The sequence below is a fragment of the Athene noctua genome, chromosome 29 (assembly GCF_965140245.1).
Source record: "Athene noctua chromosome 29, bAthNoc1.hap1.1, whole genome shotgun sequence".
In the NCBI taxonomy this organism is placed as follows: Eukaryota; Metazoa; Chordata; class Aves; order Strigiformes; family Strigidae; genus Athene; species Athene noctua.
The window spans coordinates 3,891,756-3,918,746 of record NC_134065.1 but is presented as its reverse complement, the minus strand read 5'-3'; the positions used below and the strand labels follow the sequence as shown (position 1 = coordinate 3,918,746).

Sequence of the window (26,991 nt, the reverse complement as noted above, 5' to 3'; positions counted from 1 at the left end):
TACTGCAAGTGCCCCGGTGTGGCGCGGGGTGGTTTTTTTTCCAGTGATTTTTATTTTTTTTGGCAAAGGTGGAGTTTTTGGGGTTCTGCCCTGGGGAAGGGGGGGCAGGAGGGAAACCACATCCAGGGTTGCCCCATCCCGGGGCGCCTGGCAGGACCCTGGGGTGCAGCGGTGGCCCCATGCCCTGTTTTGGCCCTTGCTGTGGTCACGGAGTGGCTGTGGGGGGGCCCCTCGGATTGCAATTAGCGCTAATTAGCGCTTTACTGGTGTCCCCCCAGTCCCGGTCCTGACCCAACACCCTCTTCCAGTCCCAATCCCAGTTCCAACCCGGATCCCAGTCCCAATCCCAGTTCCAGACTCAATCCCAGTCCCAACCCTCAACCCAGTCCCAGTCCCAGCAGGATTTTTGCCCTCCGACAGAAAAAAAAACAAAAACCCACCCGTGACGTCACCCAACCCGACCTTTAACTCGCCCCACGCGCTCGTCCCGCGCCACACACCCCCTCCGTAGCCACGCCCCCTCCGAGCCACGCCTCTCTCCCGTGGTAGGGGCGGGGCATGGCCGCGCTCACCCTACCCTGCTGACCGTGCCGTCGGTCTCTCTCGCTCCGCCCCACCGCCCGCTGGATGAGCCAATAGGAGCGCTGCGCCTCGTCCCCGCCCCACCTCGCCCGGCGCGCAGGTTTGGGTGCGCGGTAGCGCGGAGGGTTTTCCTGTGCCGCCATCTTGGCAGCGGCGGCGCGGAGGGAGGCGGGGGGGTGGGTGCCGGCCCGCGCCCGCCATGGCAGCGACCGCCGCCAACCCGGGTGAGCCGGGGCTGAGGGGGCGCTGGGCCGGCCCGGGGGCCTGAGGGGGGCCTGGACCGGGCAGGGGGCTGCGGGGGGAGGCCGGGCCGGAGGTGCCGTTAGCGGCCGCCGCAGCGCCCGTGGGGGAGGCCCGGGCGGAGCTGGAGGAGGGCTGGGCTGGGGCGAAGGTGTCAGCCGAGGCCGGAGGCTTTCGAGGAGCCGGGTCGGTGGGGTTGGAGGCTCGGCCGGGGGAGGAGCTTTGGGGCAGCCCGGGGGTGTTCTCTGGAGGTTGGGCTGGGGCTGGGTCGGGGGGCGCCTGTGGGAGGGTGGGGGACACCCGTGAGAGGAGGGGAGGGGGGCAGCGGGTGAGGGAGCCGCCCGGTTGCCGGGTGGCAGAAACTTTTTTAGAGGAGGCGCTCGCTGGAGCGGCGGCCTGCTTCGGAGGGGAGGGAGCTGGAGGGCAGAGGGACGCGCGGCGGGGCTTGCTCTGTTGGAGGGAAGGCGTCGGTGCCCGTCTCGGCGCCCTGCACACGCCTGCTGGGGGTCCCTGGGGCTGGTTTCCATCATCCCCCCCCGGCAGGGAGCGAGCGCTCCTGGGGCTCCCCTGTGGTTATTGTCCTTAACGGTTTATGGCCTTTGTAGACCCTTTTTTTTTTTTTTTTTTTTTTCAGTATGTTTAATCGAGGCTTTCTTAATTGGTAACAGACAAAATCTGATGTGCCGTTTCAAAAAGGATTTTTACAAATCTCTTCTCCAGCTCTTTGTAAATTGCTGAGCTGAAAAGCTGGTGCATAACCAGGGGTGTGAGCGCCCGTCAGCAGGGAGCAGAATATTCTCTCAACTTTTGCTCTCAGGTTGCTAACCGAGGGGTGACTCCCTGTTTGGAGGAAGCTGGGAGTTGGTGATATTGATGCTTGACGAATAACATCGAATCTTTGAGGATTTCTCGGATTTCTGTCTGAATTGCTCTGAAATTAGTATGTATCTGCAATAATCCAGTGTCTGTGAAGTTGTAATGGGTTTAAAACGTGGTGACTGAGATCAGAATTTGAGCTGTGTTTTTTTGGGGTTTGTGTTTTTTTTTTTTGGCTTGTGGTTTCTGACTCTTCTTGCTTGTGGCTTGAGGTCTTGGGTCGTGTGACATGTTCAGGTTTATGGAGGACTATTCAATGTAACTTCTAAAGGATGTTTGGGGTTTTTTTTCATTCTAACGATATAGGAAGCTTTTGTGGCTTTAAATATTGAGAAGACATGTCGGGTCGTTTGTCTGTGGTGATTCTGGGGTGAGGGTGCAGAACTGGTGCCTGCGAATACGTGGTTGTGGTTTCACATAATGATCTGAAATTCTTCAGCGATCACAAGTTAGACATGGTGTGCTAGAAAAATATTATTGATTCGGCTTAGCAAAAATATGTCTGAAATGGAAACTGTCAAAGTTGTGATCCTGTCCTGCGGCAAAATATGCTTTTGGCTCACAGCAATATCCCGTGAAACAGTGAAATTGTTCCAAGTAGTAAAATTTTAGTCATGTGTACTGGTGGTGCTGTGGGCTCGATCAGGAAGTTCACTTCTTCTCCTGCCAGCGTAGTGCTAGACCAAGGTTTTTCAGTTTGGCAAACGAAGGACGCGTAGCTAAATGTAAAGCAAAAAAAATGCTGTTGCTTGGGGTGGGAATGGAAAATGTACGTTACGAGCCAGCTCTGTAAGAATCCAGTGAACAAGAAAGGAAGATATTCGTACTGTTAGTGTATTGCAAAGTGTCCATCGGAGTGTAGCCTTCGGAGTTGCATGATGTTGTGCATAATAGGAAAGTTTTAAACAAATTCACAAGGAAAAGAGAAAGAACTTTCAACATCTGTGTTTAATATTTATAACTATGAGCAGACGGACAGACCAGCATTAGCTTGGCCCTTTTAAACAGAAGGGGGGAAAATACTTACAGTCTGCACAAGCATCGTATACACAGAGATTATTAGTAAAACAAATGACTTGTGAAAATTCTTCTTTAGAAGCTGGGTCCTCTTTCCTTTGATGTTGAAAAACGGACTGCAGGCCTCCACTGAATACTGGAGAATGCCCCCAGGTATGCTGAACGTCCTCCCAGCTTCAGCAGGCCGAGGCTGAAGAGGGGCAAACTGACCACAAAAATAAGTTGGAGCTTATTTGTGTGTTCAAGCTTACTGGAAAAGTAAGTTGGAACTTTTTAGAGTGTTCAAACCACGGCTTGTATTCAGTGTTGTGCCATCCTGGGCCTGCTGTCCTTCCTCAAAATGCTCCATGGGCAAAGCAGGTCGCCTCAGAAACCTGTGAGAGGTGGATAAAGCGCTTTTCTGTTTTCAGATAAACTGCTTGAGAAATAAACCTGCAAAACCACTGAAAAATAAACCTGCAAAACCCTTCTGCTCCCTCATCATTCTGAGGGTGAGGTGAGCCACAGCACAGTTCCCTGGTGATATTTAACTGAAAAAAGACTTGAATTGTGAAGAATGCTAGATCAAAAGCTTTCAGTTATGCCAATTCAAGTAAGTTTTATGTGTTCAAATCTCCTGGTTAGGAGTGAAAAGCCAACAGCATCCCCTAACTGGGAGGAAATAGGAGGAGGGGTTAAAAAAAAAAGTGGCTTGCCTTACTTAGTTTTAGTATTAGCTTGGATTATTAGGACACTTTTCCTTCTGGCTGGATGAATATCATTGATCAGCCTCACTTCAAACATTTTCTTTTATGAATACATGGTTTCAAAGGCTTGAAAATGGAAAATACATTCTTTTCTATGTTTTTTTTTTTTTTTACTTAATTTCTGTAATGCTTCTTGGAGAAGGTTCCCAAGGGAATGAAAGCGCTGAGCTGGCCTTGCATGGGAAGTTCAAACAACCTCAAAAAAACCCCACCTACTTAAAAAATAAATCTCTTTAATGTACCTGTGACACAGCGATCGAGACACCTTGTAAATACGAAGCCTTATAGTTGGGAGAGAAATGCAAATATTGGTTAAAGTACGGCGCTGCCTCATCTTAGCAGCTGTTATCTGCTCACAGACCTGCTCTAAACTTCCTTGGCTTTCGGGGGGGAGCTCGCTAATGGTTAAGTTTAAACTGAGTCGTGCTGCCTGGTGAACAACCACCGTGTGCTGAAACGCTCCCCGGCAGCAACCACCGTGCCTGGCTGGAGCAGGCTGAGGGGTACAATAAAAATGCATTTAAGAGCTGCGGCAGGCCCGTCTCGTAAATCACAGTCTGGAATATTTTCTGTGACTTTATTTCTGAAAAGCTTTTTTCACTGATGAGATGCCAGTACTTGCAACAGAGCCCTTCCCAGGAGAGCGGGGCTGGAAGCCGGGCTCTCGATGACAGGGACCAAACTGCTGCCCGAGTTGTGGTTGTGCTTGCTGATTTACGTTCGGTTACAAATGAGGATCCGTAATTTCTCTGCTGCTGCCTCTGCTTATCTCTTCCGGCCTTCATTAGGTTCAACACATGTTAAAGGTCAGCAGGGACTGATGGTGGAAAGGGCTGGAACAGACCCGACGCGGATGTTGCTTGTGGCAGCAGTGTCTCTCCGAGACCCACCCTGCCCTCTCAGAAAGGTCGACTGGGACTTTTGGGGGCACGTTTGGTTTTTGAAGAAGCCGCTTTCAAAACGAAAGCGAACATTTGTCCTGTTGCTCTTACCATCGATTGGTTCAAAGGAATATGTTCGGTGCCTCTTTCGTCACTTCGGGGTAGTTGAAAAACGTCGTTCTCTTAGCTCTGGATGTGTCGAGTCAGACCTAAGCATCCTGATATCTGGGAACCACGAGTCACCGCTTTGGACAACTGATCAGCAGCTTTGCTGGTCCCCGTTTCTGGTGACTTCAGAGTTGTGAAATGGGCGTTTGGTCGGCGATCGTGTCCCAGGATTTCTTAGAACCGGTTGACTCGGCTCGGGTTGCCTCTGGCTACTCCCATCTCGCCTGTTGGGCGTGGAGCCGGTGGCTTCCAGGGGCAGCTGTGGAGGGCTTGCTGTGGAGTGGCAGCTTTTCTAAGGGTGGGGTCTGGGCCAGGGGATTTACCGAGTCCGTGTGTGCCGGAGACGCCCTCGCCTCCCCCCCGTTGGGTTCCCTCAGTTCCTCGCTGACCTCTGTGTTTGAATGGGGGGGAAAAAATGGGGGTTTTGAAAGGAAGCTTTGCGTTTGTGTGAGCATCCCAGGAATTCTGAAAGGGGGAAAAAAACTTCCCGCCCCATCCACCTCCCCCGTGCTCTCCCTATTTTTGGGGTGAGGATGTGGTAGAGGCCAGGGGGTCCTGTGAAAGAGCACGTAACCGTTTTGATGCTCTCCCTCGGTACGCGGAACAAAATATTACCAATTTACCCAATCTCAAGATATTTTATTTTCTTCCACGTGTTGTACCACGAGAGGGAAACGTTTCCAAGTAGGGAGCCGGAGCACAAGGTAAAGCGGTGAGGTCCTGGTCCACGCGGCCGGCTCCTTGGCAAGAGCAAAGGCCTTTAAAAACAAACAGAGACGCCCTCCCTCCCCCTCATCCTATTTAAAAGTTGATTTGCGGAGGAACAGCACAGTGTCGCTTCCTTCCCCTGCCCCAAAGCGGAAATTCCGCTCTCCTTAATAAAATGATTATCTGTTGCGCTGCAGAAACTTTATTTCTATTCACACCGTGGTGCTTAAATACGTCTGTTGAAAAGCCCAAGGCTCCTCGGGGATAGGCAGAAACCCTCTGACCTGGTTTGCGTCCCCTTAGGGCCGTGTTGTGCTGAACGAAGCCCTTCGATACCAGCCCTTGCTGCGCCTTGGGACTTCACTTGGGAACGAGGGAGGGGGCCGGGGTGTCGCGGTGATCCGAGGGGAGGGGGGAGGCCGGTGGTCCCAGCGTGGAGGATGGAGCGCGAGGAAGGCCAAGCTCCGTTTATTTTAAGTACATCACATCAGCTGACTTGACTTTATCACACAGGCGCCGATTTCCCCGCACAGACCTTACGTATTCACGTGTTGAAAACCACTAACCTCAAATAAGCTGCCGTCTTTTAAAAATTTTTGTTTCCATTCCTGATTCTTTGTTCTCGGTTGGTTGTTGGGGTTTGGTTTTTGCTTTGTGTTGTGTTTTTTTTTTTTTAACTTCAGAGGAGTGCTGGTGTTTTGTTGCTGTAGTTGGTGTTGAAATTGGGTGTGCTCGCTCCCGCTGTTGTTTGGGACTGTTGTTGTTGGCCCCTTCAGCTGCCAAGCATTGAGCTGGATGCTTAGTCTGTATTTTAGTCACCCCTGGGAAATACTATGGGCTGGCAAGGAAGAAACTTTTTCAGCAGTGCCAGCTGCTCGGAGGAAAACAAATCCATCAGTAAAGGCTAGCAATATTACTGTGGTAAAAGTTGTGATTTAAAATTTTTTTTTTTTATTAAGAAATACCAGAAGTTTTGGAGCGTGTTTTCTGAGAGCCGGAGCTGCTGCCGTGCTCCAGCCTCGCCGCAGAGGTGGTTGGGCTCCGCTTTTAGCTGCAAGCGAAGCACTGTCCAGCTCTGGAAGTACTGCTTAGATTAAACTGCTCCTGGCTTGAAATCTGACTTCAGGAACTGTGAAAAGATTTGTTAAACCCAGATGTATCTCTGATGTTGAAAATTAGGGTGGGTTTTTTTTTTTCCTTTCCTGGCGTTGGGAATACACAAGGCTGAGTTTTATCTTTGATGAGGTGAGAAGTGAAAACCAGGACTGTTGCACAGAAGCTTGCTGTGGCGTAGCTCTGCTTTACTTGTCGAGCAATATCCTCGTGGTCTTGGCTAAGCTGAGATTTGACAGCCTCGCAGCTTAAGCCTCGATTTGTTGCCGTGTTTGTTAAACCTGACTTCAATTCTTTGCTTTGTCCCACCGATTCTGGCAGCGTTTCGTGCACACGCAGCTCTCGGTGTCGGTGTAGCCCTTTGGGAACACCAGCGAAAGGCTATTTTGCGTGTGTTGGGGTTTTTGGTTGGGTTTTTGTTTTTTTTTTTTTTTGGTCCCCCCCACTTTGATAACGCAGAAGTGGTTTGTCTACCTCCAAGGCAACTCCGCGCAGCTCAGTTTGCAAAGGCTGCTGTGGAAATTCTGGCGGGCGTGACTGTTGGTCGCAGTCTGGCAGTTGTTGTCAGCAAACTTAAAAACCTGCAACCGGTAAAATGAGTACGGAGCCGACTTATTTCAGAAACGTGAAAAAATCCCTTAGAACTTGTTCAGAAACCCCGGTTCTGGTGCAGATCCGTCTGTGCTAACGCAGGGGAAGGTTGAAGGCGGCTCTCGTGGCGGGGTTAGGCCGTGGGCTCGGTTTAAGCCGTGCTGGGCTCGGTTTAAGCCGCTGTTGGGTCTGCTCGGAGCAGCCGGGACCAGGCGCCAGCCCTGCCTGAGGGTGGCGGAGCTGAGGTGCGGCGTCTGCGAGCAAACGCCGCCTCCAGACAGCGTCTCTCGGCTTGCGGGGAGCGAGAAATCCCAGCTCGTGTCGGTGGGAGCTGCCGGGGAGGAGAAGGGGGTGTCTCAGTGCCTGAAGGGGGCCGGGGGGGGGAGCCCAGCTGCCCACCTGCCCGGCCAAATGGTTCCGCGCGTGTGTGGCTGCGGGGAGAGCCGAGGCTCTTCGCTTTCCTTGTGGAAAAAGCCCCGTAACGGGTAACAGGCTTGGGCCTGCCAGCCGGCTCGCGAGGGCAGCGCCTTCGAGTTCTCCGCTTGGATTCTTCTTTCTTTCCCACGCACCACCAAGGGCTTATCTTCACGTCTCGGAGGAGGCTTTTTATTTTCTCACGTGTCGTATCTACGTGGAACCTCTCGCCGAAGCAGTGCTGCGTGTGGCCTGGTCCCACCGGTTCTTCAGAGCGTCGCCTGCCTGCTTCATCTCATAGAAAGCATTGAGTAGATTTCCTACTGCTTGTGCGACTTTTTTAACGTGTAAAACGCGAAGGGTTCAGCTCCGAGCCATCGCGTTAGAGGACGCGGGGTCAGTTTTTCCCCAACGCGACGTGTTTTTCGCTCTGGGTGTGTGGCCAGTTGTGGGGAAGCGAAGGCAGAGACTGGCCGTCGTGCCCGTGGTGCCCACAGGTCGGTACCGCTGAGGGATGGGAATGAGAGGCTGAAAGATCGTGGTTTTCAAGGTGCTTTATGAGCCTCTTGATCAATTCTTTGTCTCTTAGATTGGGAAATAAACCCTCTGCAAGAGGCAGCGTTAACGTTATTGGGTGAACTCACGACTCTCCCCTCCCCTTCGCAGCTGGCACGTGAGAAGGGGTTCAGCCCCCACCCACCGGGCTCCTCCTCTGTCGAAAAAGGAGACCACATCTTTTAGTTCAGTGATCTAAGCTTTGGAGCTTATAAAAACCACATGTGCTCCAAGCTGGAAAGGGACCCTTAGCGCAGGCTCTGGAGAGGCAGATGAAAGGCCCAGAAGCACACATTGCACAGAATCCATCCCCAGATGCTGAAACGCACTCGCTTTTCATGGGAGCTATATGTGGAGAATACCCCACCCTCTGAACTAGAGGGGGGGCTTTGACGTAACACTCGTTTATTTTGTGGGTTTGTTTTGTTGTTTTGTTTCTTTTTTTTTTTCCACTCTCCTGTTTAGAAATGGCATCAGATGTTTCCTCGCTGGGTGCGGCCGTCAGCTCGGGGAACCCTGGGCCGGGGGCACAGGCTGGAGGAGCCATCGTTCAGAGAGGCAGCAAGAGGCGTCCCGGGTGAGTGTGTGCTCTGACCTCGCTTTTTCTAGGGACGGCGGGGGGCGTGCGAGGTGTGTTTTTGGGGAAGCATTGTTCTCTGGAAAGAGCAGTCCGCCTCGTGATGAGGAAACTTGTCACCTTCTCAGCAGAGAGGTTTCCCGGTTCCCTCGGGTGCGCCGCGTCCAGCCCCTTTACCTCGTGGCGCTGCGCTTTGGGGCAGTCGTACGCCTTAAAGCCAGGTTCTGTCTTCCACATGAAAAGAGGGGATTAAAAAGCTGAGTTGCACCTCGCAGGAGAAGAGGGGTGCTCCCCAAGGGTTGGGAGGGAACCAGGAGGCGCTGGAGCAGCGAGACGAGCCATCGCTGCGAGAGAGGTGGAGGAACAGAGAACGTGACTGTTGGGGCTCGCTCAGACCTTCGCAACTGGGCCCTCTCCGGGAGAGGAGGGGGGGGAAGCCACAGTGTGCTTGTGGTAGGCTTTTTGTTTGCTAAAAATGCTTTTGCAAATTAAAAGGGTATTGAGTGGCTGCTCTTAAATTCCTGGCACAAGAAATTCCCTCTTTAATTTTCAAGCTAATTGAAATCTCTCCCTGCCGCCCGCCCCCAGTCACTCAAACTTTCCTTCACCTCCATTTGCCGATGCTCCCACTCCCCTGCAGCTCCTCCCACGCTGTCTGCTGCTTGTTCCTCACGCTTCATTTACCAACACGCACGCTGCTGGCCTGCGTCTACGCGCCGGTTTTCCACCCCGAAAGGAAACGCAGTGAAAAGCCTTTCCTCTGTCCTCCCACATGCGCTTGTTAGAAACGGGGGTTTTGACCCTGTTCGAGCAAACACGGTGACGTTGTCTGCTCTTGACCTAAGGACAGTAACTACACAGGGCACCAGACTGAACTTTAACTCTTGAAGTATTTTGTTTCCCTTTTTTTTTTTAAAAAAAAAAAAAAAAATTGCAACCAATCCAAGCTTTTTGAGTCGGGAGTGCTCTGTCTGTAGGCTGTCAGTCGGTCCCTGGAGCGGTGAGGAGCGGTTGTGGAGATCCAGAGCTTTTGGAACAGGAGGTTGTGATGCAGTGGGTGCTCCACGTAGGCTTTCTGTCTTTTGAACTGTTTCCTTGCCCTGTTTCTGATGGACACGTAGAGGAAGTCTTCTTCTAAACTTTATAGGTCGTTTCACGTTGGCCCCTGGGATTACTTAAATCTTCCTCTCGGAAATCATCTGCATCCCTGTAGGCACAGATGGAAAAGCAACCTGTAAAGGCGAAACCACTTGGTTAATAATCATCTCCTTGCTTCTGTTTTTCAGGCTTGACTTTGATGATGATGGAGAAGGCAACAGTAAATTCCTCAGGTGAGGGAGAACATCGCACCCACAGGTTTCCGTTGGGTGGTCTGGGGGTGTCTGTGTGTTCCCCCCGAGCAGGAACTTGCTGCCACAGGGCTCTTCCTCTCCAGCAGCGCAGCGGGAAGCGGGGTCTGCAGGGGACCGTGTCCCGTTTCCCTAAACTCTTCCCTTTCTCTAGTCAGCAGCTTTCCTCCATCTTTGGAGCTGAGGCCAGAGCCAAGCTGCTGTGCACGTGGGCTCTGTGAGTCCGGAGAAGGGGCTGTGCCTGGGCAGGATCCCGTGACTCCCTTGGGGGCCATCTCCCGGGTAGGGCCCCGTGGCGAGGCGAGCTCAGCGGAGGAGGCTGGGCTGAGGGGGTGCTGCAGAGCTCCCTGCGTTCCATACCAGCATCTCAAAAGGTTAAATAGCTCCACGAACGCTTCCAGCCATTCGCCGGTTGTTCCAGCGCAGCGCTGAAGGAGCACTGCTGCTGGCCGAGCCTCTGCTCAGCGGAGAGAAAACTCTTCTGCCAAACAGATTATCGGCACAAGAGCGAGGCGCTGAGCTTTTGTCAGTGCCGCAGACACGTGGCTTGACTCATCTGTTGTAAGGATGCTTCGCTTCCAGAGACATCCTTGCTCCCGAGGAGCTGGCGAGGCTGCAGCTATCTCCTCGTGATCCATATGGAACGCAGAAGAGTTGGAAGAGCTCGTGTCACTTATTTGTAGTCTCGCTGCGTGGTTTAGGATCGGACAACTAAGGATTCTGGAAGGCCACATGTTACAGTCTTTTAACTGTGGAACGGCTGGGGGGTGGTCACACTCCTGAGGAACGTAGGGTTTGCCTGCCGAGATCCTTGGGAGGAGGGTCTTGGTTGGGCCAACTGTATCTTCCAACCTACTTCTTTGTGTGTGATTGTGCCTCAGTTATTGAGTGTGGTGCCCCTGTCCTTGATAAGAATGCGGTGTGGAAAACTTCAAGGTGATAAATGTAATTAATCTGTAGTCTTTTAACTAGATAAATGAAGAGCGTGGCTCTGGACTGCCTGCACACAGCAGTTTGCCTTTTTAACCCCGGGTCTTTTTTGTGTGTTTTATTAAATCTTGCTCTTCCCTCGGTGTCTTTGGGAAAGAAAGAAGTGTAAATGCTTTAAGAACTTTTCCTCTTCTTCCCCTTCTCCTAGATGTGATGATGACCCGATGCCAAATGATAAAGAGAGATTTGCCAGGTAAGAGTTGGCTGTGATGCAATTTTTGAAGCTTTCAAAGCACCTTAATGTAAGAGAGACCCTGCAGCACCCTTCTCACTAGTGGTTAGATTGTCTGTCTTTGAGGGAAGATGCACCAAAGGATCCAGACGTTTTCCTTTGTTATAAATGTGATGAGATTCCTCTTTTTAAACGTTTCTTTCAGTTGTTGCCTTGGACTCTCATTCTTTTCTCCTGCTCAAGAAACTTGCAGAGATGCAAGTTTCATGCTTCAAGTTTTGTTTGAACGGGGTTTCCTGGCAAATGTTGTGGTGTGTGTGTTTTGTGGGGGAGTTAGGCAGAAGCTTTCTCTGTAAGTGGGGGATTTCCTAGAGATCAGAGTGCACAGGAACATTAGAGGCAATATTTTGACTCTGTTTACTCGTTGGTGTCTGAAAGTAGCTCTGGGACTGACCACATGGTGTTTTTACAGCTTTCCGAAGCCCGTGGAAGTCAAATTTCATGGTTTTATTTTGTGCTGATGTGTGATGTTTTTGCCAAAGTGAGATTCTTCTGCGTATGTTCCGAGTGCTGTAGATTCCAGGTGTCCCCTCAGCGTGAAGGCACATCACACCATGGCTTGTGAAGAGGCAAGATAAGCAAATACAGAATTATGGGCAAGGTGCTACGCTTAGTGCCTTGTCTGGGGGGGGGGGGTCTGACTCCAGGAATTCCTGGGATTGAGTTAAAATTCCAGTGGTTGAGGACACTGGGGAAGGGAGTGCCCAGCGCCTCGTGTCAGGGAGCCCGGGGGTCAGCAGGGCAGGTCACGGCGCAGGCTGAGCCAGGGCCGGTGGCGGGTGCCGGGGCCTTTCCCTGAGGTCGCACCCTGAAACCAGCGGCCTCGAAATGCTCGAAAACCCCTGTTCTGTGACGTTTCAGCCAGAGTCTCGATGCAGAGAGGCAAAACAACTGCAAAGCCAAAATTGGGGGTCAGCGTCACGCTATTGTCTGCCAGAGGGCTGGCAGGGGCTTCTGAAACGGGGGTTCTCCAGCTTTTTAGGTGATTTAACTTGTTCTGAAGGCAAGCAAGTTAAAAACGGGGTTGCCAGCCCACACTGAATAACTTTTATTCCCTAGTGCAAGTCATAAGCTCTGGGAACTTAAGGTAGCGCAGACCCTAATAATACATTTAAGCTCTAAGATGATGCGAAATACCAGACAAGCTGTAGGCCACGCCGTGGGGCTGAACAGCGCCGCCGCCCTTAAAGTTATAAATTCTCCTGGGCGGCTGCGGGGTCTGGGCTCCCCGTGGCCCTCCATCCCTGGGGCTGATGCACACGTGGGAGGTGTGATCGGAGAAAGGAAACAACCGAGCGTCACCCCCGAGCCCCCGGGGCACCAGCAGTACCTCTGCGCTCTGACGCAGAGATTTGTGCTTCCCGTTCCGGGCTCAGGCTGCGAGGACGGTGGCAGGAGCTGCAGAGCAGTGACAGTGTCACCCCGGAAAGCGGCTGTCAGAAAAGTTGTGACTGGGATAAGGAGCTCGGAGCTGTTACCCAGGACCGCTCGTACCCTGCTCCTCCCAGCTCTGGCAGCCCACGATTCCCAGGAGGTTCTTCCCTCCTTGGATGACGTGAGGCAAAACAGAGCGTGGAAGTGAGCGTGACCACAGGTTTTGAAGGGCTGTACCACCGCCCGTTTGAAGTGGAAGGGGGGTGCCACTGGTGACGAAAGCTCAAAACACCTCCCGGACCCCATAAACCCCCAGTGGCTGTTCAGCCGCTCCGCCCGGGAGAGGCTCCCTCCTGCCTTACTGGGCACACATACTCCTCCCTTCCTGGCGGTACCTTTTGGGGCATTATTTGTTTTCCAAGGCAGCCAGACCTCAAGGAGGAAAACTCACCAGCCTCTGTAAAACCAGGTTTGCAGATTCCTCTTCTCAGAAAACAGCGCGCGTGCAGGTTGGTGGGATGTCTGTGCCTCTGTGTAGACACCCCTGTGTGCTCTTTGTTGTGCAGCCGCCCCGACTGTGCTCACCCCACTGGTGTTTGTGTAGCAGCGTTACAAAAATACGTGTTGCAAGCTGTGAATTTTACACTGTTTGTGGATTTGGGGTTTTTAATCTGCTTTTCTGATTTGTTAATACTATTGAAGAGGCTACTGATATTTTTTTTTTTTTTCCTTTAAAGAGTAGTTTGATGTGACTGGGACCCGAACTCCCAGTTCTGCCATTAACCTTCTAATCTTACGCAGATTAATCTGCCCCTGGGTTGTGTGTAAAACACCTCCCCTTGCCTGTTCTACAGTCTTGGTAAGCGCCTTAAAACTTCCAAACGAGACAGCAGGCACCCGTTCCGTGTGTAACGTTGCAAACTAATCGCTGCTTTGTTTTGTGGGACTGCTCCTCTGCAAAACAGGCCTGTCTCTAGGCTGGGTTTCCTAGTACATCTTCCCATTTTTCATTTCTTTTAAACTTTTTCCATTTTAGCTTAGATCGCTGATTTTATTTTTAGGTCTGATGATGAACAGAGTTCAGCGGATAAGGAGAGACTTGCCAGGTAGGAGAATGGAGATTTCAAGCATGGACAAGCAGAGTATTTCCTTTCCTTAATGTTTCTCTAGGCATCACTTCTCTTTTTTTTTTTTTCCCCCCCCTCCTTCCTTCCCTCATCTGCTGCAGTAGAGGACTTGAAACTGAACAGACTCCTGGAAATCGCTGTGTAATTGGAATTAGGAGGGGAAAGGCATTTAGTCCCCGTGGGAGAATGTCTGTGGGGAATACACAGAGGATTTGTTTGCCAAAGGCTGCAGGGCAGAGCCTGGCGGGGCGTTGCTTTCCCTGAGTGCTGGAGCTTTGCTAACCTCTGCTAAATAGAGTTTCTCTCGTGCTGGATCCAGGTGCCAAGTGGCCTCTTCTCGCCTTGGCCAGGTTTTGTCGGGTACCCCGGGCTGTCGTCCTGTCAGAACAGACATTAGAAACCACCAGTTCAGTTCTTTCCACCCCATAAAACCTTCCAGGAGAGGTGCTGTCCTGTGCATTGCAGCGATTTAAGCTTACTGAGAACAAAATGATTTTTTTTTTTTTTCCCCCCCCCAAGGTCCCATTTGTAATTAATGAGGGACTGTGGCTGAGATGAGCCCGGCCGGGACCCCGCGTGCCGCCGAGCTGGCGCTGGCCGAGTCCTGCGCTGCCCCGGCCCCGAGCACACCCTTCCCTCTGCAGCTGCAGAATAAAAACTGCTGAAACGCTCCCGGAGGTTTCTGCTGCTCGCCACCCGCAGCTGGTTACTGCTGCAGAGCTGAGGGTTGGTAACTGGTGAAGAACAACTCGTTTTGTGGCTTGCTGTCTCGCAAGCGTAGCCCGTCGCTTTGTTGCGCTCTTCCACCCTGGGCTCGTCCCTAAGCAATGCACAGGACGACAAAGACTCTTGGGTGCGGAGAACGCCACAGTTCTGGCCAGTTCATGGCCTGCTGGCTGGTTTAAAACAAAAAAAATAACCCCTGAATGCAGCCTTTCCTAACTAGCGTTGCATAGCTTAAATATTTGAGGAGATAAGGAAGCCCTAGAGGAGGGGCCTGTGGGCAGACGGCAGCACTCTTCAGGGCTTCCTCTTCCAGAGAGGCAGTGGCCCTTTCCTCTGTCCCCAGTAGCCAGTTGTTGCTGTCTGCAGGAGCCTGTAGTAGAGAATATTTGGCAGGCAAAATGTCTGGTGGTTTCCCAGTAGCTTTTGTAGTGAAGGTCTCTTCATTTTCACGCTTGAGCGTGTGTGTTTGGAGAAACTGAGCTGAAGGTGAGTGTGAGAGCTGAAGCACTTCTTTTTTTTCTGAATACCGGTTTCTTGCAGCGAGGAGCAAGGTCACTGAATGGTTGCACACCTGGTAGTGATAAATGCTCCGTTCTTGGTTTTTATCCTCTTTAATTCACTTGCCTGTCTGTGTTCCTTCCGACACTGTCATCTCATATCATTTCCCACCGTGCTTCCTCGCATCCGACCCATCCTTCTGGATAGGAAACCTGGCTTTTAAGTTCCCTTTTGAAAAACGCACCTTAGTAACCCAGTTAAAGTACGTGTGCCGGATAAAAAGAACCAAACCAAGCTGTGGTTTGATCTCGGGGGGTTGGCGGGGACTGTGCCCTGCGAGCAGGTGTAGGAAGGGCGTGGGAAGAACCTCTCTGAGGAGTGTAAGCGGGCAGCGCTCGTGGTGCCTCTTCACAGGTCTGTGCGTGCCTGGTCGATGGTCCCTCCCCAGGGGCCTCGATCTGTTCAGAAACCAGTGTTTGTCCCCTCTAAAGCTCTCCCTCTGTAACGGGCTCTCAGGGTAACTATCTTCACAAAGGCACTACAAGGTGAGAGTCCTCTGTTGTAATTTAGGTGCCCGAGTTGTAGCTGCTGCCCTGGCCTCCTCGTAGGGTTGTCGGAGGCGCCCGAGCGTCTGGAAGGTGCTGAAGGGGATTTGATTCCTCCTCAGACAGGCTGGGACGAGTCGCCTCAGCCTGCCCGCGCCAGCGCTCTTTAACAGCGGATTTCCTCAGTCGAGTGAGGTGAACCCCACTTTGAGAGCAGAGGCCGCGGTAAAGGAAGAAATCCTTTGGCTTGCTGCAGCGTTGTGGAGCTGATGGGGAAAGTTCTCTCTGTGCTGAAGTAGCTCAGCCTGGCTCGCTGCCTCCACCTGGGCGCCGGCGTGAGGGGGGAGCGAGGCGCTCGGCGGCCGCGGAGGGCAGCTGCACACTCTCCTCCTTGCACTTGCTCCCGCGTTCCTTCGTGCACGCCCAGCATGTGAGGCGCTTGTAGCCCTTCTAACTCCTGCCGACCCTGACGCATCTCTTGTGTGTTTTTGCACTCCGGCCTCGTGGCAGCGTTTGAACGTGGGGAAACGGCTGAGGGCTTCTGGCCCGTTGGTGACTTGCTCTTCCTCCTCTCCTCCCTGGCCTTTTGCAGGGAAAATCACAGCGAGATTGAACGTAGGCGGAGGAACAAGATGACCGCCTACATCACGGAGCTGTCGGACATGGTGCCCACGTGCAGCGCCCTGGCCCGCAAACCCGACAAGCTCACCATCCTGCGCATGGCCGTGTCGCACATGAAGTCCCTGCGTGGCACGGGCAACACCTCCACCGACGGCACCTACAAACCCTCCTTCCTCACCGACCAGGTCTGGGCTTGACGCTGCTTCGTGGGAGATAACTGCCGTCAGGGCGTGGGGGGGGAGATGGGTGCTGGGGTGGGTTTAGAGGGTGTCACCGGCTCGGCTCTGGAGTTAAGAGCGTGTCTGTCTGTCTGTGAGCGCAGGAACTCAAACACCTGATCCTGGAGGCGGCCGATGGTTTTCTCTTCATCGTGTCCTGCGAGACCGGGCGGGTGGTTTACGTCTCCGACTCGGTGACCCCCGTCCTGAACCAGCCGCAGTCGGAGTGGTTCGGCAGCACCCTCTACGACCAGGTGCACCCCGACGACGTGGGCAAGCTGAGGGAGCAGCTCTCCACCTCCGAGAACGCGCTGACAGGTAAAGCAGCCCGGGGAGGGCTCGGCGGGGGGCGGGCGGCGCGAAAGCCTGCGGAGGACTTGGATTAAAACCTTCCCTTTGTAGAAGGAACCAAACCCTGGTGCCTTTCTAACAAGGATCCTGCAGCCCCCCCCGAGAGTGCATCGAAAGGTACCACTGGTGACACTTGTGTCCTGCTAGTTTCCCGAACGCGTTACCTGGGGCCGGCGTTGCCGAAAGGACTCGGGGCGCAGCAGCGTCTTGGTTTTGCTTTTTTTTTTTTTTTTTTTAGGTCGCATCCTCGACTTGAAGACGGGCACTGTCAAGAAGGAAGGCCAGCAGTCCATGAGGATGTGTATGGGCTCGCGACGCTCTTTCATCTGCCGGATGAGGTAACGCAGAGATTTTTGAGGAAATCTCATTTGAGCCTGAAGCTGAACTTGCTCCCTGGCCCCTTCACGCTTTATTTCAGCCTTTTTTTTTTTGCTCGTTCTGGGGTAGATGTGATGTAACATGGGTGAGCTTTCCAGTTGAGCTCTTGAGGCGTTTCTTTGCCCTGGGCTAAGACAGCGTTCCAGGCTGTTGTAGAAGATCCAGTTTCAAGTAACAATTTGTTTTGACCCCATGTGTCACCTCCCTTGAAGTCCGTAGAACAAGGGCTTTTCACTTGGAGATTCGGAGGTTCATCCCCACTTAGAGGATGTTTCCGCTTATTCAAGAGTGTCAGATTGTTTTGCTGTTGACCAAGGAAGATAAAAACCTTTTCCCTTCGCGTTTCTGACCCTGGTACAGGTGTGGCAACAGCTCGGTGGATCCAGTCTCTGTCAATCGTCTCAGCTTTATGAGGAATCGCTGCAGGTGAGTCGCGCAGGAGCTGCGGGCGGGCGAATTGCGTCGCTGGGAGCGCGAGGAGCTGCAGCCCCGGCCCCGGCGTGGTGGGGACACGCTGCGGGGGGCGTGTAGGGGGGGCTGGTACAGCTCGCAGGAGTTCACGTGCCCCGCTGGTACCAGAACCAAAGTACCACCCTGCTGAGGAAGGTAATCCTGGGGAGGATTAATCTTGAGCCCAAGATGGTGTTTGGAGTCAGTTTAACACCACACGTGCTTTATGCTGTCGTGGGGCTCGGGTGTGTATTGTCCCTTTTTAATTTGAGATTGATAGAGATTCCAACCTCTTCTCTCCTTGAGCCTCTTGCATTTGCATTAATTCTTTGTTCTTTTTTTGCCCTGAAGATGTTCTGTGGAAGCTTTTTTTATTTAAAATACAAGTAAAAACTCTTTGCCTCGCCCTCCCCTGGTTTACAGCACAATCAGCCTGTTTCTCTCTCCCAAGGAATGGTTTAGGCGCGGCCAAAGACGGCGAACCTCACTACGTGGTGGTGCACTGCACAGGCTACATAAAAGCCTGGCCCCCCGCAGGTAATCCCTCAGCTGAGGGTTCTGTTGTGGCTGGTTTTAAGAGCGTGTGGTCCGAAGTTGTCTGTTCTGTGCTCTGAACGTGCCAGCAAACGCTTTGCACGTGTGTCTGTCGCGTTTTCTCGTCTGAAAATTGAACCGGGTTTTGCTGATGCGGGGTCAGAGGTGGTGTCTCTGCGCAGCGGTGATGCTGCAGAGGATGTGGGTGATGCTGCGCTGCCTGGTAGGCTGGTTTGATAAAAGTTACAGGACTTCAACCCTTCTGGTGGAAAAAAGGGCGAGGGAGCAACTTAATTTACCAAATCACTTCATGGAGCGGGATACGGAATTACAAAATGGGGTGGAAAGATGTACTGAAGTCGGAACTGCCAGTCTCTTTCCTCTGAACTTACCAACCCTTCCTGCGTTAACCTTGCTGGGATTTTTTGCGCTCCTCTCAGGTGTTTCCCTGCCTGATGATGATCCGGACGCTGGCCAGGGCAGCAAGTTTTGCCTCGTGGCTATTGGCAGGCTCCAGGTGGGTGGCATCACTCAGTGGTCCAACATTGCCCTCTCCTGAGAGCCCCCAGAGTTAAACTGGTCTGAAGACGTTTCCCCGGTGGCCACAACCCGCCGGGAGAGAGCAGCTCTGGCAGGAGCTGGTAACGCTGTCCCGGTCTGGCCTCGCAGGTCACCAGCTCACCCAACTGCACGGACATGAACAATGTTTGTCAGCCAACAGAGTTCATCTCCCGGCACAACACCGAAGGCATTTTCACCTTCATAGATCACCGGTGCGTGGCTACGGTTGGCTACCAGCCACAGGTGAGAAAATGGGAGGAGCTGTCGTGGAAAGGACTGCTGGTCAAAGTTCCTTTTCCCTCCGCCCTGTCTCGTACGTCGTGGCTCTGCTCGTCTGACAGATCTGATAAAACAATGCCCAGGGCCTAAACCAGCCATGTGGTTCTTCTCCGCCAGTTGCTTTTTCATGTGTTTTTCTCAGTACTTTGATCACTGGAAGGGTGGGTGGCTCTGGATTATGTCTAATGTCAATTAAGATCATTTTTGCCTCTGTCTGAGTTGGAGATCAAACGTTACTCAACTGCTGTTGTGCTTCTCTTCAAAATCCAGCACGCCAGCTCCTCTGCTCGGGTCGTGTAGCAGGGATTTGGGAGGGGGGGGGAGCAGTAATTACCTGTCCAACGGGGAATTAACGGGGCAGACCTGAAAGGGGGAGTCTGCCTGCCAGATGAACTGACTTGATTTTTCTCCCAATTCCTTTAAAATCAGGAACTTCTGGGGAAAGACATTGTGGATTTCTGCCACCCGGAAGACCAGCAGCTTTTGCGGGACAGCTTTCAGCAGGTAAAACCCTTCAGCTGCCACTTTGCGTGCGGCGTGGTGTTCAGATCGGAATCTGTCTTGGTTCTTGCGAAGCGATGAGACTGATTGGAAAACCAAGAGGAAAAGAAACCTTAGATATTTCTCCTTTGCCCAATGGCAAACGGTGACAGATACAGTTCACGTAACTGTAAATGTGCAAAACAAACCAGAAGCATCTGATGTCTAACTCTTGAATTCATCCTCTGGCTGCTAGCCCAGTCTGCTTTTAGGGCCAGAGACGTGGCTCCAAAGTGCCTACTCGAATGCCATGCTTCTGTGGCTGAAACATTGGTTCATCTCTAGGGCCCAGCCCAGTGCTGCGGAACTCGAAATGGATGTGGTTTGCTTGCCCTGTTGTCGTTACTCTTATTTCTGAGGGCGTTGGACTGGTGGCAGGGCAGGTAAGACTGCCCCTGTGCTTTCATGACTCCAAAAAGTAGCTGCTCATGTCCATTTGTGCAAACAGCTGGAATCAGGAGCAACAGCATGTGCTTCATTTACTCTGGAGGCTTTTTCATACATCTCACCAGTGCAAAGAGATAAGAAAAGCGGAAGCCAGTAGGGGGACGTTAGATTCCCCTGCCGTGGGGTTCAGGAGCCGGGGGAGCCGGAGGGAAGCGCGGCGGCGGCCGTTAGCTGGGGCAGACCGCGGCACGGTCTGGAGGCGTCGAGGCAAAGGGCCATCACAGGGTTTTAGCCGGGGGGGGTGGCTTGTGCTCAGAAGCTCTTCAACACCTTCTTTTATCAGGTACTACTGATGGCATTACGTTTTTTTAGGTGGTGAAGTTAAAAGGCCAGGTTCTGTCAGTCATGTTCCGATTCCGATCCAAAAACCGGGAATGGCTCTGGATGCGAACCAGCTCCTTTACCTTCCAGAACCCCTACTCGGATGAAATTGAGTACATCATCTGTACCAACACCAACGTCAAGTATGTACATGGAAATGACTTGCCAACCACCAGTGCTAGCACACGAACCGCTGGGATCTCCTCCCAGAGTAACCAGCAGCACAGAACTGCGGGAGCTTTGGCCTCTCCCCCTCGCCAGGCTTTGTGTAGGCCCTGGAGAAGTCCCTCAGTCCCGTGAGCGCTTTTCCTGGGCCGTGGCCGGCACTAGAGGACTATCAAGTGCAAGAAATGTAATTCCTTTGGCTGCCGGGTTGTGCGGCTTAGCCAGCTGCCAAACTGGGCTCCAGCAGGGCCGTTTTTAACTCTGGTGGCTGGAGCGAGTCTCCTGGCTGCCCGTTTGCCTTCGGAGCTGATGTCAGGGCCCTTGGCTGTAGCTCTCGGGCTCCTGCGGGGCTCTGCCACCGAGGGTGGGCAGCAAACGCTTTGTTTTTCTTCGCTGCTGTAGTTTGTCCTCGGACTCGGAAACGAGCTCCCGTGGGGAGGCTGCTTTCACCGCTGCTCTCTTCTTTCCCCTCTCTTTTGACTCTCCGGTGGGTTGGGAGTGATCAGAGCTGCTCTCTCTTCCCATGAGTGAGCTCCAGGCCCCTTACAGAAGAGCAGCAACTGAAATAAAGGAAAAAAATTAAAAAAAAATAAATGCATGCCTGCACGTGACTCCTAAGAGCAGGCTTGGTGGGTGCAGAGAATGGCATCTCTCCAGCCAGGCAAGCGGAAGGCTAGATTGCTTGTGGGCTAGTGAAAAACTGGGTGGGTGTTTTTTGTTTTTTTTTGTTTTTTTTTTTTTTTGGAAAGAGGCGAAGCCCTAGAGCAGAGGTAGCACGTCGTCCCTTCCTGCAGCTGGCAAACTGCCGCTTTCTGATGAGAAAGCGTTAGGGTTGAGCAGGGACAGATCCTCCTGGCCTTAAAGAGCTGAGCGCAGGGTTGAGCCTGACGCAGATCTGATCCAGGCCTTAATCCCCGTCCCGGTGTTAGAGAGATCTCTTCGAGCTCATCCATTCCACTCACATCCATCCTCACATCCAGCCTTCGCGAAGCACGGCACAAGTTCAGGCCAGCTCTGGCTCTGCTGGGGGGTGAGGTGCGTTTTATCCATGTGCAGCTTCGCCAGGTTTTCCGTGTTGTTTCATCAGGTGCTACGGAAGCAGCAGCTTGCAAAAGAACTGCCGAGAAAACGCTGGATTTTTATTCCTTTCTTGTGGGAGTTAAACATTAACTGACTTCTGACAGTTAACAGAAGAGCATAAAGAACACCAATGGCTTGGGCTTAAAACCTAAAACTGCTGGTGGTCTCTGCATGCTCCAGTCTGGAGTGTCTGACCTAGAGCTGGACAGAAAACCTCGGGGGTTCTTGGGTTCCTCCAACCTTTGCTTGCGCTTTAAGGACGCTGCAGATCTGCCCGTGCTCCTGGCGTAGGTTGTAACCGCTCCCCTGCTCAGCGCCTGAGTGGGAGGGGGCAGAGCCCTTGTGTTACCTGAGCCCCCCCTTTCAGAGCCGAAGCTGAGGGGAAGGATCCTTCACTCAAACAGGTTTTGGAAAAGCAAAGCTTCCAAGCGAGCCAGGCGCGTTCTCCTGCACGCAGTAGCCGACTGTTTGCTTTCGTTTGGTATTTTTAAAATATTTTTTTTCTTTCTTTCTTTCTTTCTTTGCTTTAAAGGAACTCCAGCCAGGAGTCTCGGCCTGCCCTGTCAAACTCCATGCAGAGGCCCCAGCTGGGGCAGAGTGTCAGCCTTCCCCTGGAGATGGGCACGGCGCAGCTGCCCGCAAGGTCAGGAGGTGCTCAGCTCCTTTTACCGTGCCTCTCTTGCTGGTTCTGCCCTCCTGTCAAATAGCCTTCCTACCCAACCTTTCCTCTCCGCAGCAGTGAACTCCTCTGGGCTAATGAATCACTGGTGTAACCACAGAGTAGCTGTTCCCTCGGCAATCGTTTTTAGCAGCCGGTGTTCTCCTGTTACAGAGACTTTCTATTTTAGGCAGCAGCAGCCCCCACAACAGACAGAGCTGGAAGTGGTCCCGGGAAGAGAGAGCCTGTCTGGTTACGACCACTCGCAGGTACATCAACGGGGGGTTTGGTTACTCCCTGCATTTGCTCTCCGGTGTTATCTAAATTCCCTTTTGCTGGGCCTTGAAAGGTGGCTGCACGGGATTGACTTGAGGCTGCTCAGAGTTGGGAGAGGAAGGCGATCTGCTTCCTGGGCTCCCCCCTGCCCCTGTGGGCTCCCCCTGCTGCCACACGGTCCCTGTAAAACATGGGGGAGCCCGGGGGGGGGGGAGCCCCACCTCCTACACACGAGCCCTCTGCCCGCAGAACCCCCGGCCGCCTCCTCTGTGCTCGAGGTACTAACGGCTCCCGCTTGCCCGCGCCAGGTTCCCGTTCAGCCCGTGGCAGCTGCCGGCCCGGAGCACAGCAAGCCCCTGGAGAAGGCAGAGAACCTTTTTAATCAGGAGCGGGACCCCCGGTTCAGCGAGATCTACAGCGGGATGGGCGCAGGTAGGGAGCCCGCAGGGGTGGGGTGGCCTCGCTCCGAGCGGTGCTGGCTGCGGGCCTTGCAGACCAGCGCTGATTTTGAGGCTGGGCGGAGGATTCCTGTCTGTGCCGATGAGCTGCGGCGGCGGTGAGTTGTCCCGCAGCGGCGTTGCGCCGGGAGGGAGCGGGTGTGAGGTGCCTCTCGCTCCGCTCTCGCCGCCGGCCTCGGGCTGAGCCTTCCCGCTTGTCCCCCTGCCCGGAGAGCGGTTCCCTCTGCCCCAGTCTGAGCCCTGAGCGTGGTGGGTGCTCCGACCCCAGAGAACCTTAATGCGAGTTTATTAGAAAAACGGAGAGGAAATCAAATTAAACAGGCTTTTACAAAACCATCTGGAGTCCGTCTCTGGATCAGGAGCAGCCGTGTTTGCTTTGGCTCGGAGCGCTCCCCCCTCGCACGGGCATGTCTGTCTGTCCCCTTCCTGCTGCCGAGACTTCCCCAGCCCCGCAGTGACCCGGCCTCTCTCCTCAGACCAGAACAAAGCCCTCCCCGCCGGCTCCGTGCCCGCCAGCCAGCCCCTCTTCACGCAGGGAAACACCTTCACCCCCTCGCGACCCGCCGAGAGCTTCAGGTGAGGCGTCCCGTGCTCCCGCGGCCTCGCCTTGGCTTCGTCCTGCCCCGCTGCTCCGTCCCCTCCGCCGTGCCCCCCCAGCAGCGGGGTGTTCCCGGGGCAGAGATTCTCCAGAAACGTGCTCCTGTGGCGCGTGCTCCTGGGGGAGCCCACCCGGGCGTGGGTTTCTTTGAGGGGTTGGGGGGAGAAGGGCTCCTGCCCCCCTGCTCCTGCCTGGTGCCGCCCTGCTCCCTCCTCCTGGTAGCCCCCTGCCCTGCTGCTGGCCCAGGCTTGTCCGCGGGCCTCTTAGCCCAGTCACGTGCCTCTTTGTGCCGCTTAGCTTAGGCGGGAGCCCAAAAACCGAGCTGGGTGGGAGTAGCCGTGCCCACAAGCCCTGCGGCTCCCGCAGGCTGCGTCCCCCCCAGGGCAGCGCGGTGGCCGCTGGCACGTGAGCAGTTACCCGCGTTCCTGGGCTCGTTCCACCCCCCTCAGTAACCCTCGGGGGGGTGCTTTTGTGCCTCCTCGCCCTGTTCGTGACACCCGGTGCCTCTCCCAGGAGCAGCAGCATGGTCCCTCCCGTCAGCATCGTTCAGCAGCAGCCCTCGCCCGCGGGCCGGATCCTGGCGCAGATCTCGCGCCACCCCAGCCCAGCTCAGGGCAGCGGAACCAACTGGGCTCCCGGGACGCGGCCGGCGTTCGCCCCCCAGGTAGCCAAGCCCGAACCCGCGGTGCAGCCCCCGGGTCCCCGCCGCCTCCAGGCCCCGCTCGCCCTCCGGACCGACCCGCCCCGACTGCAGCGAGCGGTGCTGGGTGCCCCTGGGCTTCCCCTGCTCGCCCTGGCTGGGCCGAGCTTCGGAGGAAGCACGTCCCTCCTCTTCCTCTCCCGTTCCCTGCTCTCTTGCAGCAAGTGGCGTCCCAGGCGGTGAAGACTCGACCCTCCTCCTTCAGCATGGGGACTTTCCAAGGCACCCCGGCCTCCTTCAGCCCCATGGCCGCGCCGGGCTCCACGGCTTCTCCCACCGGGGCCGCTTACCCCAACCTCGCCGCCCGCGGCGCGGCCTTCGGTGAGCGTGGCCGGGGGCGCTGGGGGGGGGAGCGGCCGCAGAACCCCCCTCGGAGGAGAGCGGGGGGCAGGCGCTGCCACCGGCGGGGAGCACCCGGGGGGGAGCACAGCGAGCCCCTGCCCTGGCCACCGCTGCCCTTCCCGCCTTCACCCCGTCCCAGCACGAGGCTCCAGAGCTGATGAACTCGGAGCCGTTTCACAAACCCCTCCGCGCTTCCCCCGCGCTTGCTCTCGCTCTGCCCCCGCGACGGTCCAGCGGCTTTTCCCAGAGGGCCAATCCCACCCCAGTAACCTCCAGGCCACGCGTTCCCATCCCGTTCGAGGCCCCTGGACGCCCCGGCGCTGCCCCGGGGCTCGTGCGCTGACTCGTTCTCTGTTAAACAGCCGCGGAGGCAGCGCAGACGCCGGCCCCGTTCCAGGCGCGGGCGGCCGAGGGCGTGGGGATGTGGCCGCAGTGGCAGGGACAGCACCACGGCCCGGCGTCGGGGGAGCAGCACGTGCAGCAGCCGCAGCCAAGCCAGCCTGAGGTCTTCTCAGTAAGACGGTGCTTTCCTAACCTCCCGAGCCAGGCCCGGCCTGGGCCAGGCCTGCGGGAACGAGCGCCCTTTGCCCGCCGAGCGCGGGCAGCGACCGCCCGCAGCTCGTCCCTCTAGTTCTGTAATAAATCTGCTGAGGTCTAAAATTTGGGATGTTAAAACTGATTAAAAAACCCCTGGAATGTTAAAACCGATGATAAAACCTGATGGAGCTGGAGAAGAGAGAGCAGAAAGGCCTCGCCCGGGCTTTGTGTCTTGGTCCCTTGCGGGGTCGGTGTGAATCTCCCAGCCACAAGAACTCTTCTCGCTCTGTTAGTAACAAAAAAGCCAAACACCCCCCCCGGTCCCATAAAGCAAAGAGGGTTCCTCTTCTTGCGACTTGCTGCCCTCTGCTTTCAGAGGAGTCTTGTGACTTAAATTTGCTGCTCTCTGCAGCCTTGGACACAGCCCCGGGGAGAGGCGGGACCGGCCTGGGGGTGGAGGCCGGGCTGTAACTCTCCCCTTGTCTCCCCGCAGGACATGCTGACGATGCTGGGAGACCAGGGACCCAACTACAACAACGAAGAGTTCCCAGAGCTCAATATATTCCCTTCGTTTTCAGAATAAAACAAGCCCCAGGGGAAGCAAATTGTAGCTATATCTAATATCCACGTGTAAAGGAAAACACCCAAGTCTTTCTTTTTTTTTTTTTTTTTTTTCTCCTTCAAAGACTGCTGGACTTTCTGAACGCTTCCAACCTTCTGGAGGTGACGCTGCCCTGAGGATGGGTGGCACAGGAGGACGTTGTGGTTTTGGGGGGACTGTTTGCCTGGAGGCTTCAGGACTCGAGGCTGTGGGAGCCCCCACGCTCCCCCCGACCCCGGACCCCGTGTTCCCGCAGCCGCTCGCCGGCGGTTCCCGTTCTGCCGCTCGCAGGGATTCCTGCTGGGGTTACAGACAGCCCCTCCCAACTCAGAAGGTGGCTTTTACTGTTTTTATTTCAATCTTCTATACCGGGACTCTTTTTTCTATAAAACACAAAAGTATTGTAACTTTTTAAATATCGAAAGAAACTCTTCCACGCGTCGGCCCTGGAGGATGCTCACACCAGACCCCTCGTCGTCAGCCGCTGTTTTCCGCCGAGGAAAGGTCCTGCCCGTCCTCGGGGGGTGGTTCGTGGCTCCAGCCAGGTGCTTTATGTGGAGGTTCCCGCCTCAGCGGGCGCCCCTGGCTCCTGTCACCCAGAAACTCTGGGCCCTGTCCTTGGCGTGAACCACGGGATCATTACGAGCCATAAAAATATTTTCTGTGTAGCTTTGTTCTCGCCGCAGCCTGTGGTCTCTGCGCTGCCGCGAACCAGCGTTTCACAGGCCTTTTGGGTGGGAGGGAATGAAAAAAAAAAAAACCAAACACCTGCTCGGGGCCGTGGGGGGGTGAGCGCAGCCCCTCGTGCTCTGGGTGCCCGCGCCGAGGCCACGCCAGGATTTGCTTTTCCACTCACCGTCTCCTCCACGAGACGTTGGTGCCGTGTGATGCCCCTGTTGCCAAATCACAAAATGGAGGAGAGCCGGGGAAGAGGGGGAAGAGAATTAATTTTTATATATATATATATATATATAATTTTTTTTAATTTTAAATCTTGACTTTGAATCTTCTGGCTTTTTCAGTGGAAAAAAAAAAAAAAAGCACAACCTTGCGGCGCATTTTATTCTCCTCGGGGGGTGGGGGATTGGAAGAATATTTTGCTTCCCCCCCCCAGCCAGGGCCGGTCTCCCTTCACTTTCCACAGGAAAATCCTCTCCTTGCGGCGTTGGACTTGGGAGGGAACTTGGCCCGGCCGCGGCGGGGGAAGGCGGCGGAGCTCTCGGGGCAGCCTGGCTTTGTTTGGGATGAAATCGGGGGATTTCTGCCCCTCGCTGCCTCCCGGGGCCGGGCAGGGCCGGGCGGTGGAGCCGCAGGTCCTGGGGCCGGGAGATTCGCCCCAAAGCCCCCCCAGGAGGGGCCGGGGGGAGCGGGGACCCTGTTCCCATCGAGTTCCCGCCCCTGCAGAGACCCCCAGAGGTTCCTCTCGGTGGCCGAGCAGTTGTGGGGTTTTGGGGTGTTTTTTTTTCCTCTCGTGCTTTTGTTGGAAAATGAAGATTTAAAGGTTTTGGGTTTGGGGGTTTTTTTTTCTCCCTTCCAGCACCACTTCCACATTTTCTCTCCGGGAAGG

At 54.5% G+C, this 26,991-nt stretch overlaps 1 protein-coding gene across 9 annotated transcripts; it reads left to right on the top strand.

The window, feature by feature from the left end:
- The first annotated feature begins 637 nt into the window (after positions 1-637).
- Positions 638-26,773, top strand: ARNT (aryl hydrocarbon receptor nuclear translocator). 9 transcript variants are annotated; one of them, XM_074929316.1, is made up of 23 exons: positions 767-806; positions 8,357-8,468; positions 9,755-9,799; positions 10,956-11,000; positions 13,475-13,519; positions 15,902-16,115; positions 16,253-16,466; positions 16,551-16,616; positions 16,738-16,837; positions 17,238-17,303; positions 17,779-17,864; positions 18,302-18,378; positions 18,531-18,665; positions 19,131-19,205; positions 20,001-20,152; positions 21,787-21,897; positions 22,103-22,181; positions 22,497-22,620; positions 23,123-23,222; positions 23,758-23,908; positions 24,106-24,265; positions 24,649-24,800; positions 25,317-26,768. In XM_074929316.1, exons 1-23 carry the CDS (start codon positions 782-784, stop codon positions 25,404-25,406), a joined length of 2,424 nt encoding a protein of 807 aa, XP_074785417.1. In that variant the 5' UTR covers positions 767-781; the 3' UTR covers positions 25,407-26,768. The 9 variants fall into 9 exon arrangements, with proteins under 9 accessions (XP_074785412.1, XP_074785410.1, XP_074785415.1 ...); XM_074929309.1 differs by lacking the exon at positions 16,551-16,616 and having other exon boundaries at positions 639-806; positions 23,764-23,908; positions 25,317-26,772; XM_074929307.1 differs by lacking the exon at positions 13,475-13,519 and having other exon boundaries at positions 646-806.
- The last annotated feature ends 218 nt before the right edge of the window (positions 26,774-26,991 follow it).

Bases quoted from the DNA above. Each gene is read 5' to 3' on its own strand.
- ARNT (XM_074929316.1), top strand. From the start codon at position 782: ATGGCAGCGACCGCCGCCAACCCGG. The intron at 16,116-16,252 runs GTCTGGGCTTGA...CTGTGAGCGCAG, and splicing joins CCTCCTTCCTCACCGACCAG to GAACTCAAACACCTGATCCT. The intron at 18,379-18,530 runs GTGGGTGGCATC...CTGGCCTCGCAG, and splicing joins TGGCTATTGGCAGGCTCCAG to GTCACCAGCTCACCCAACTG.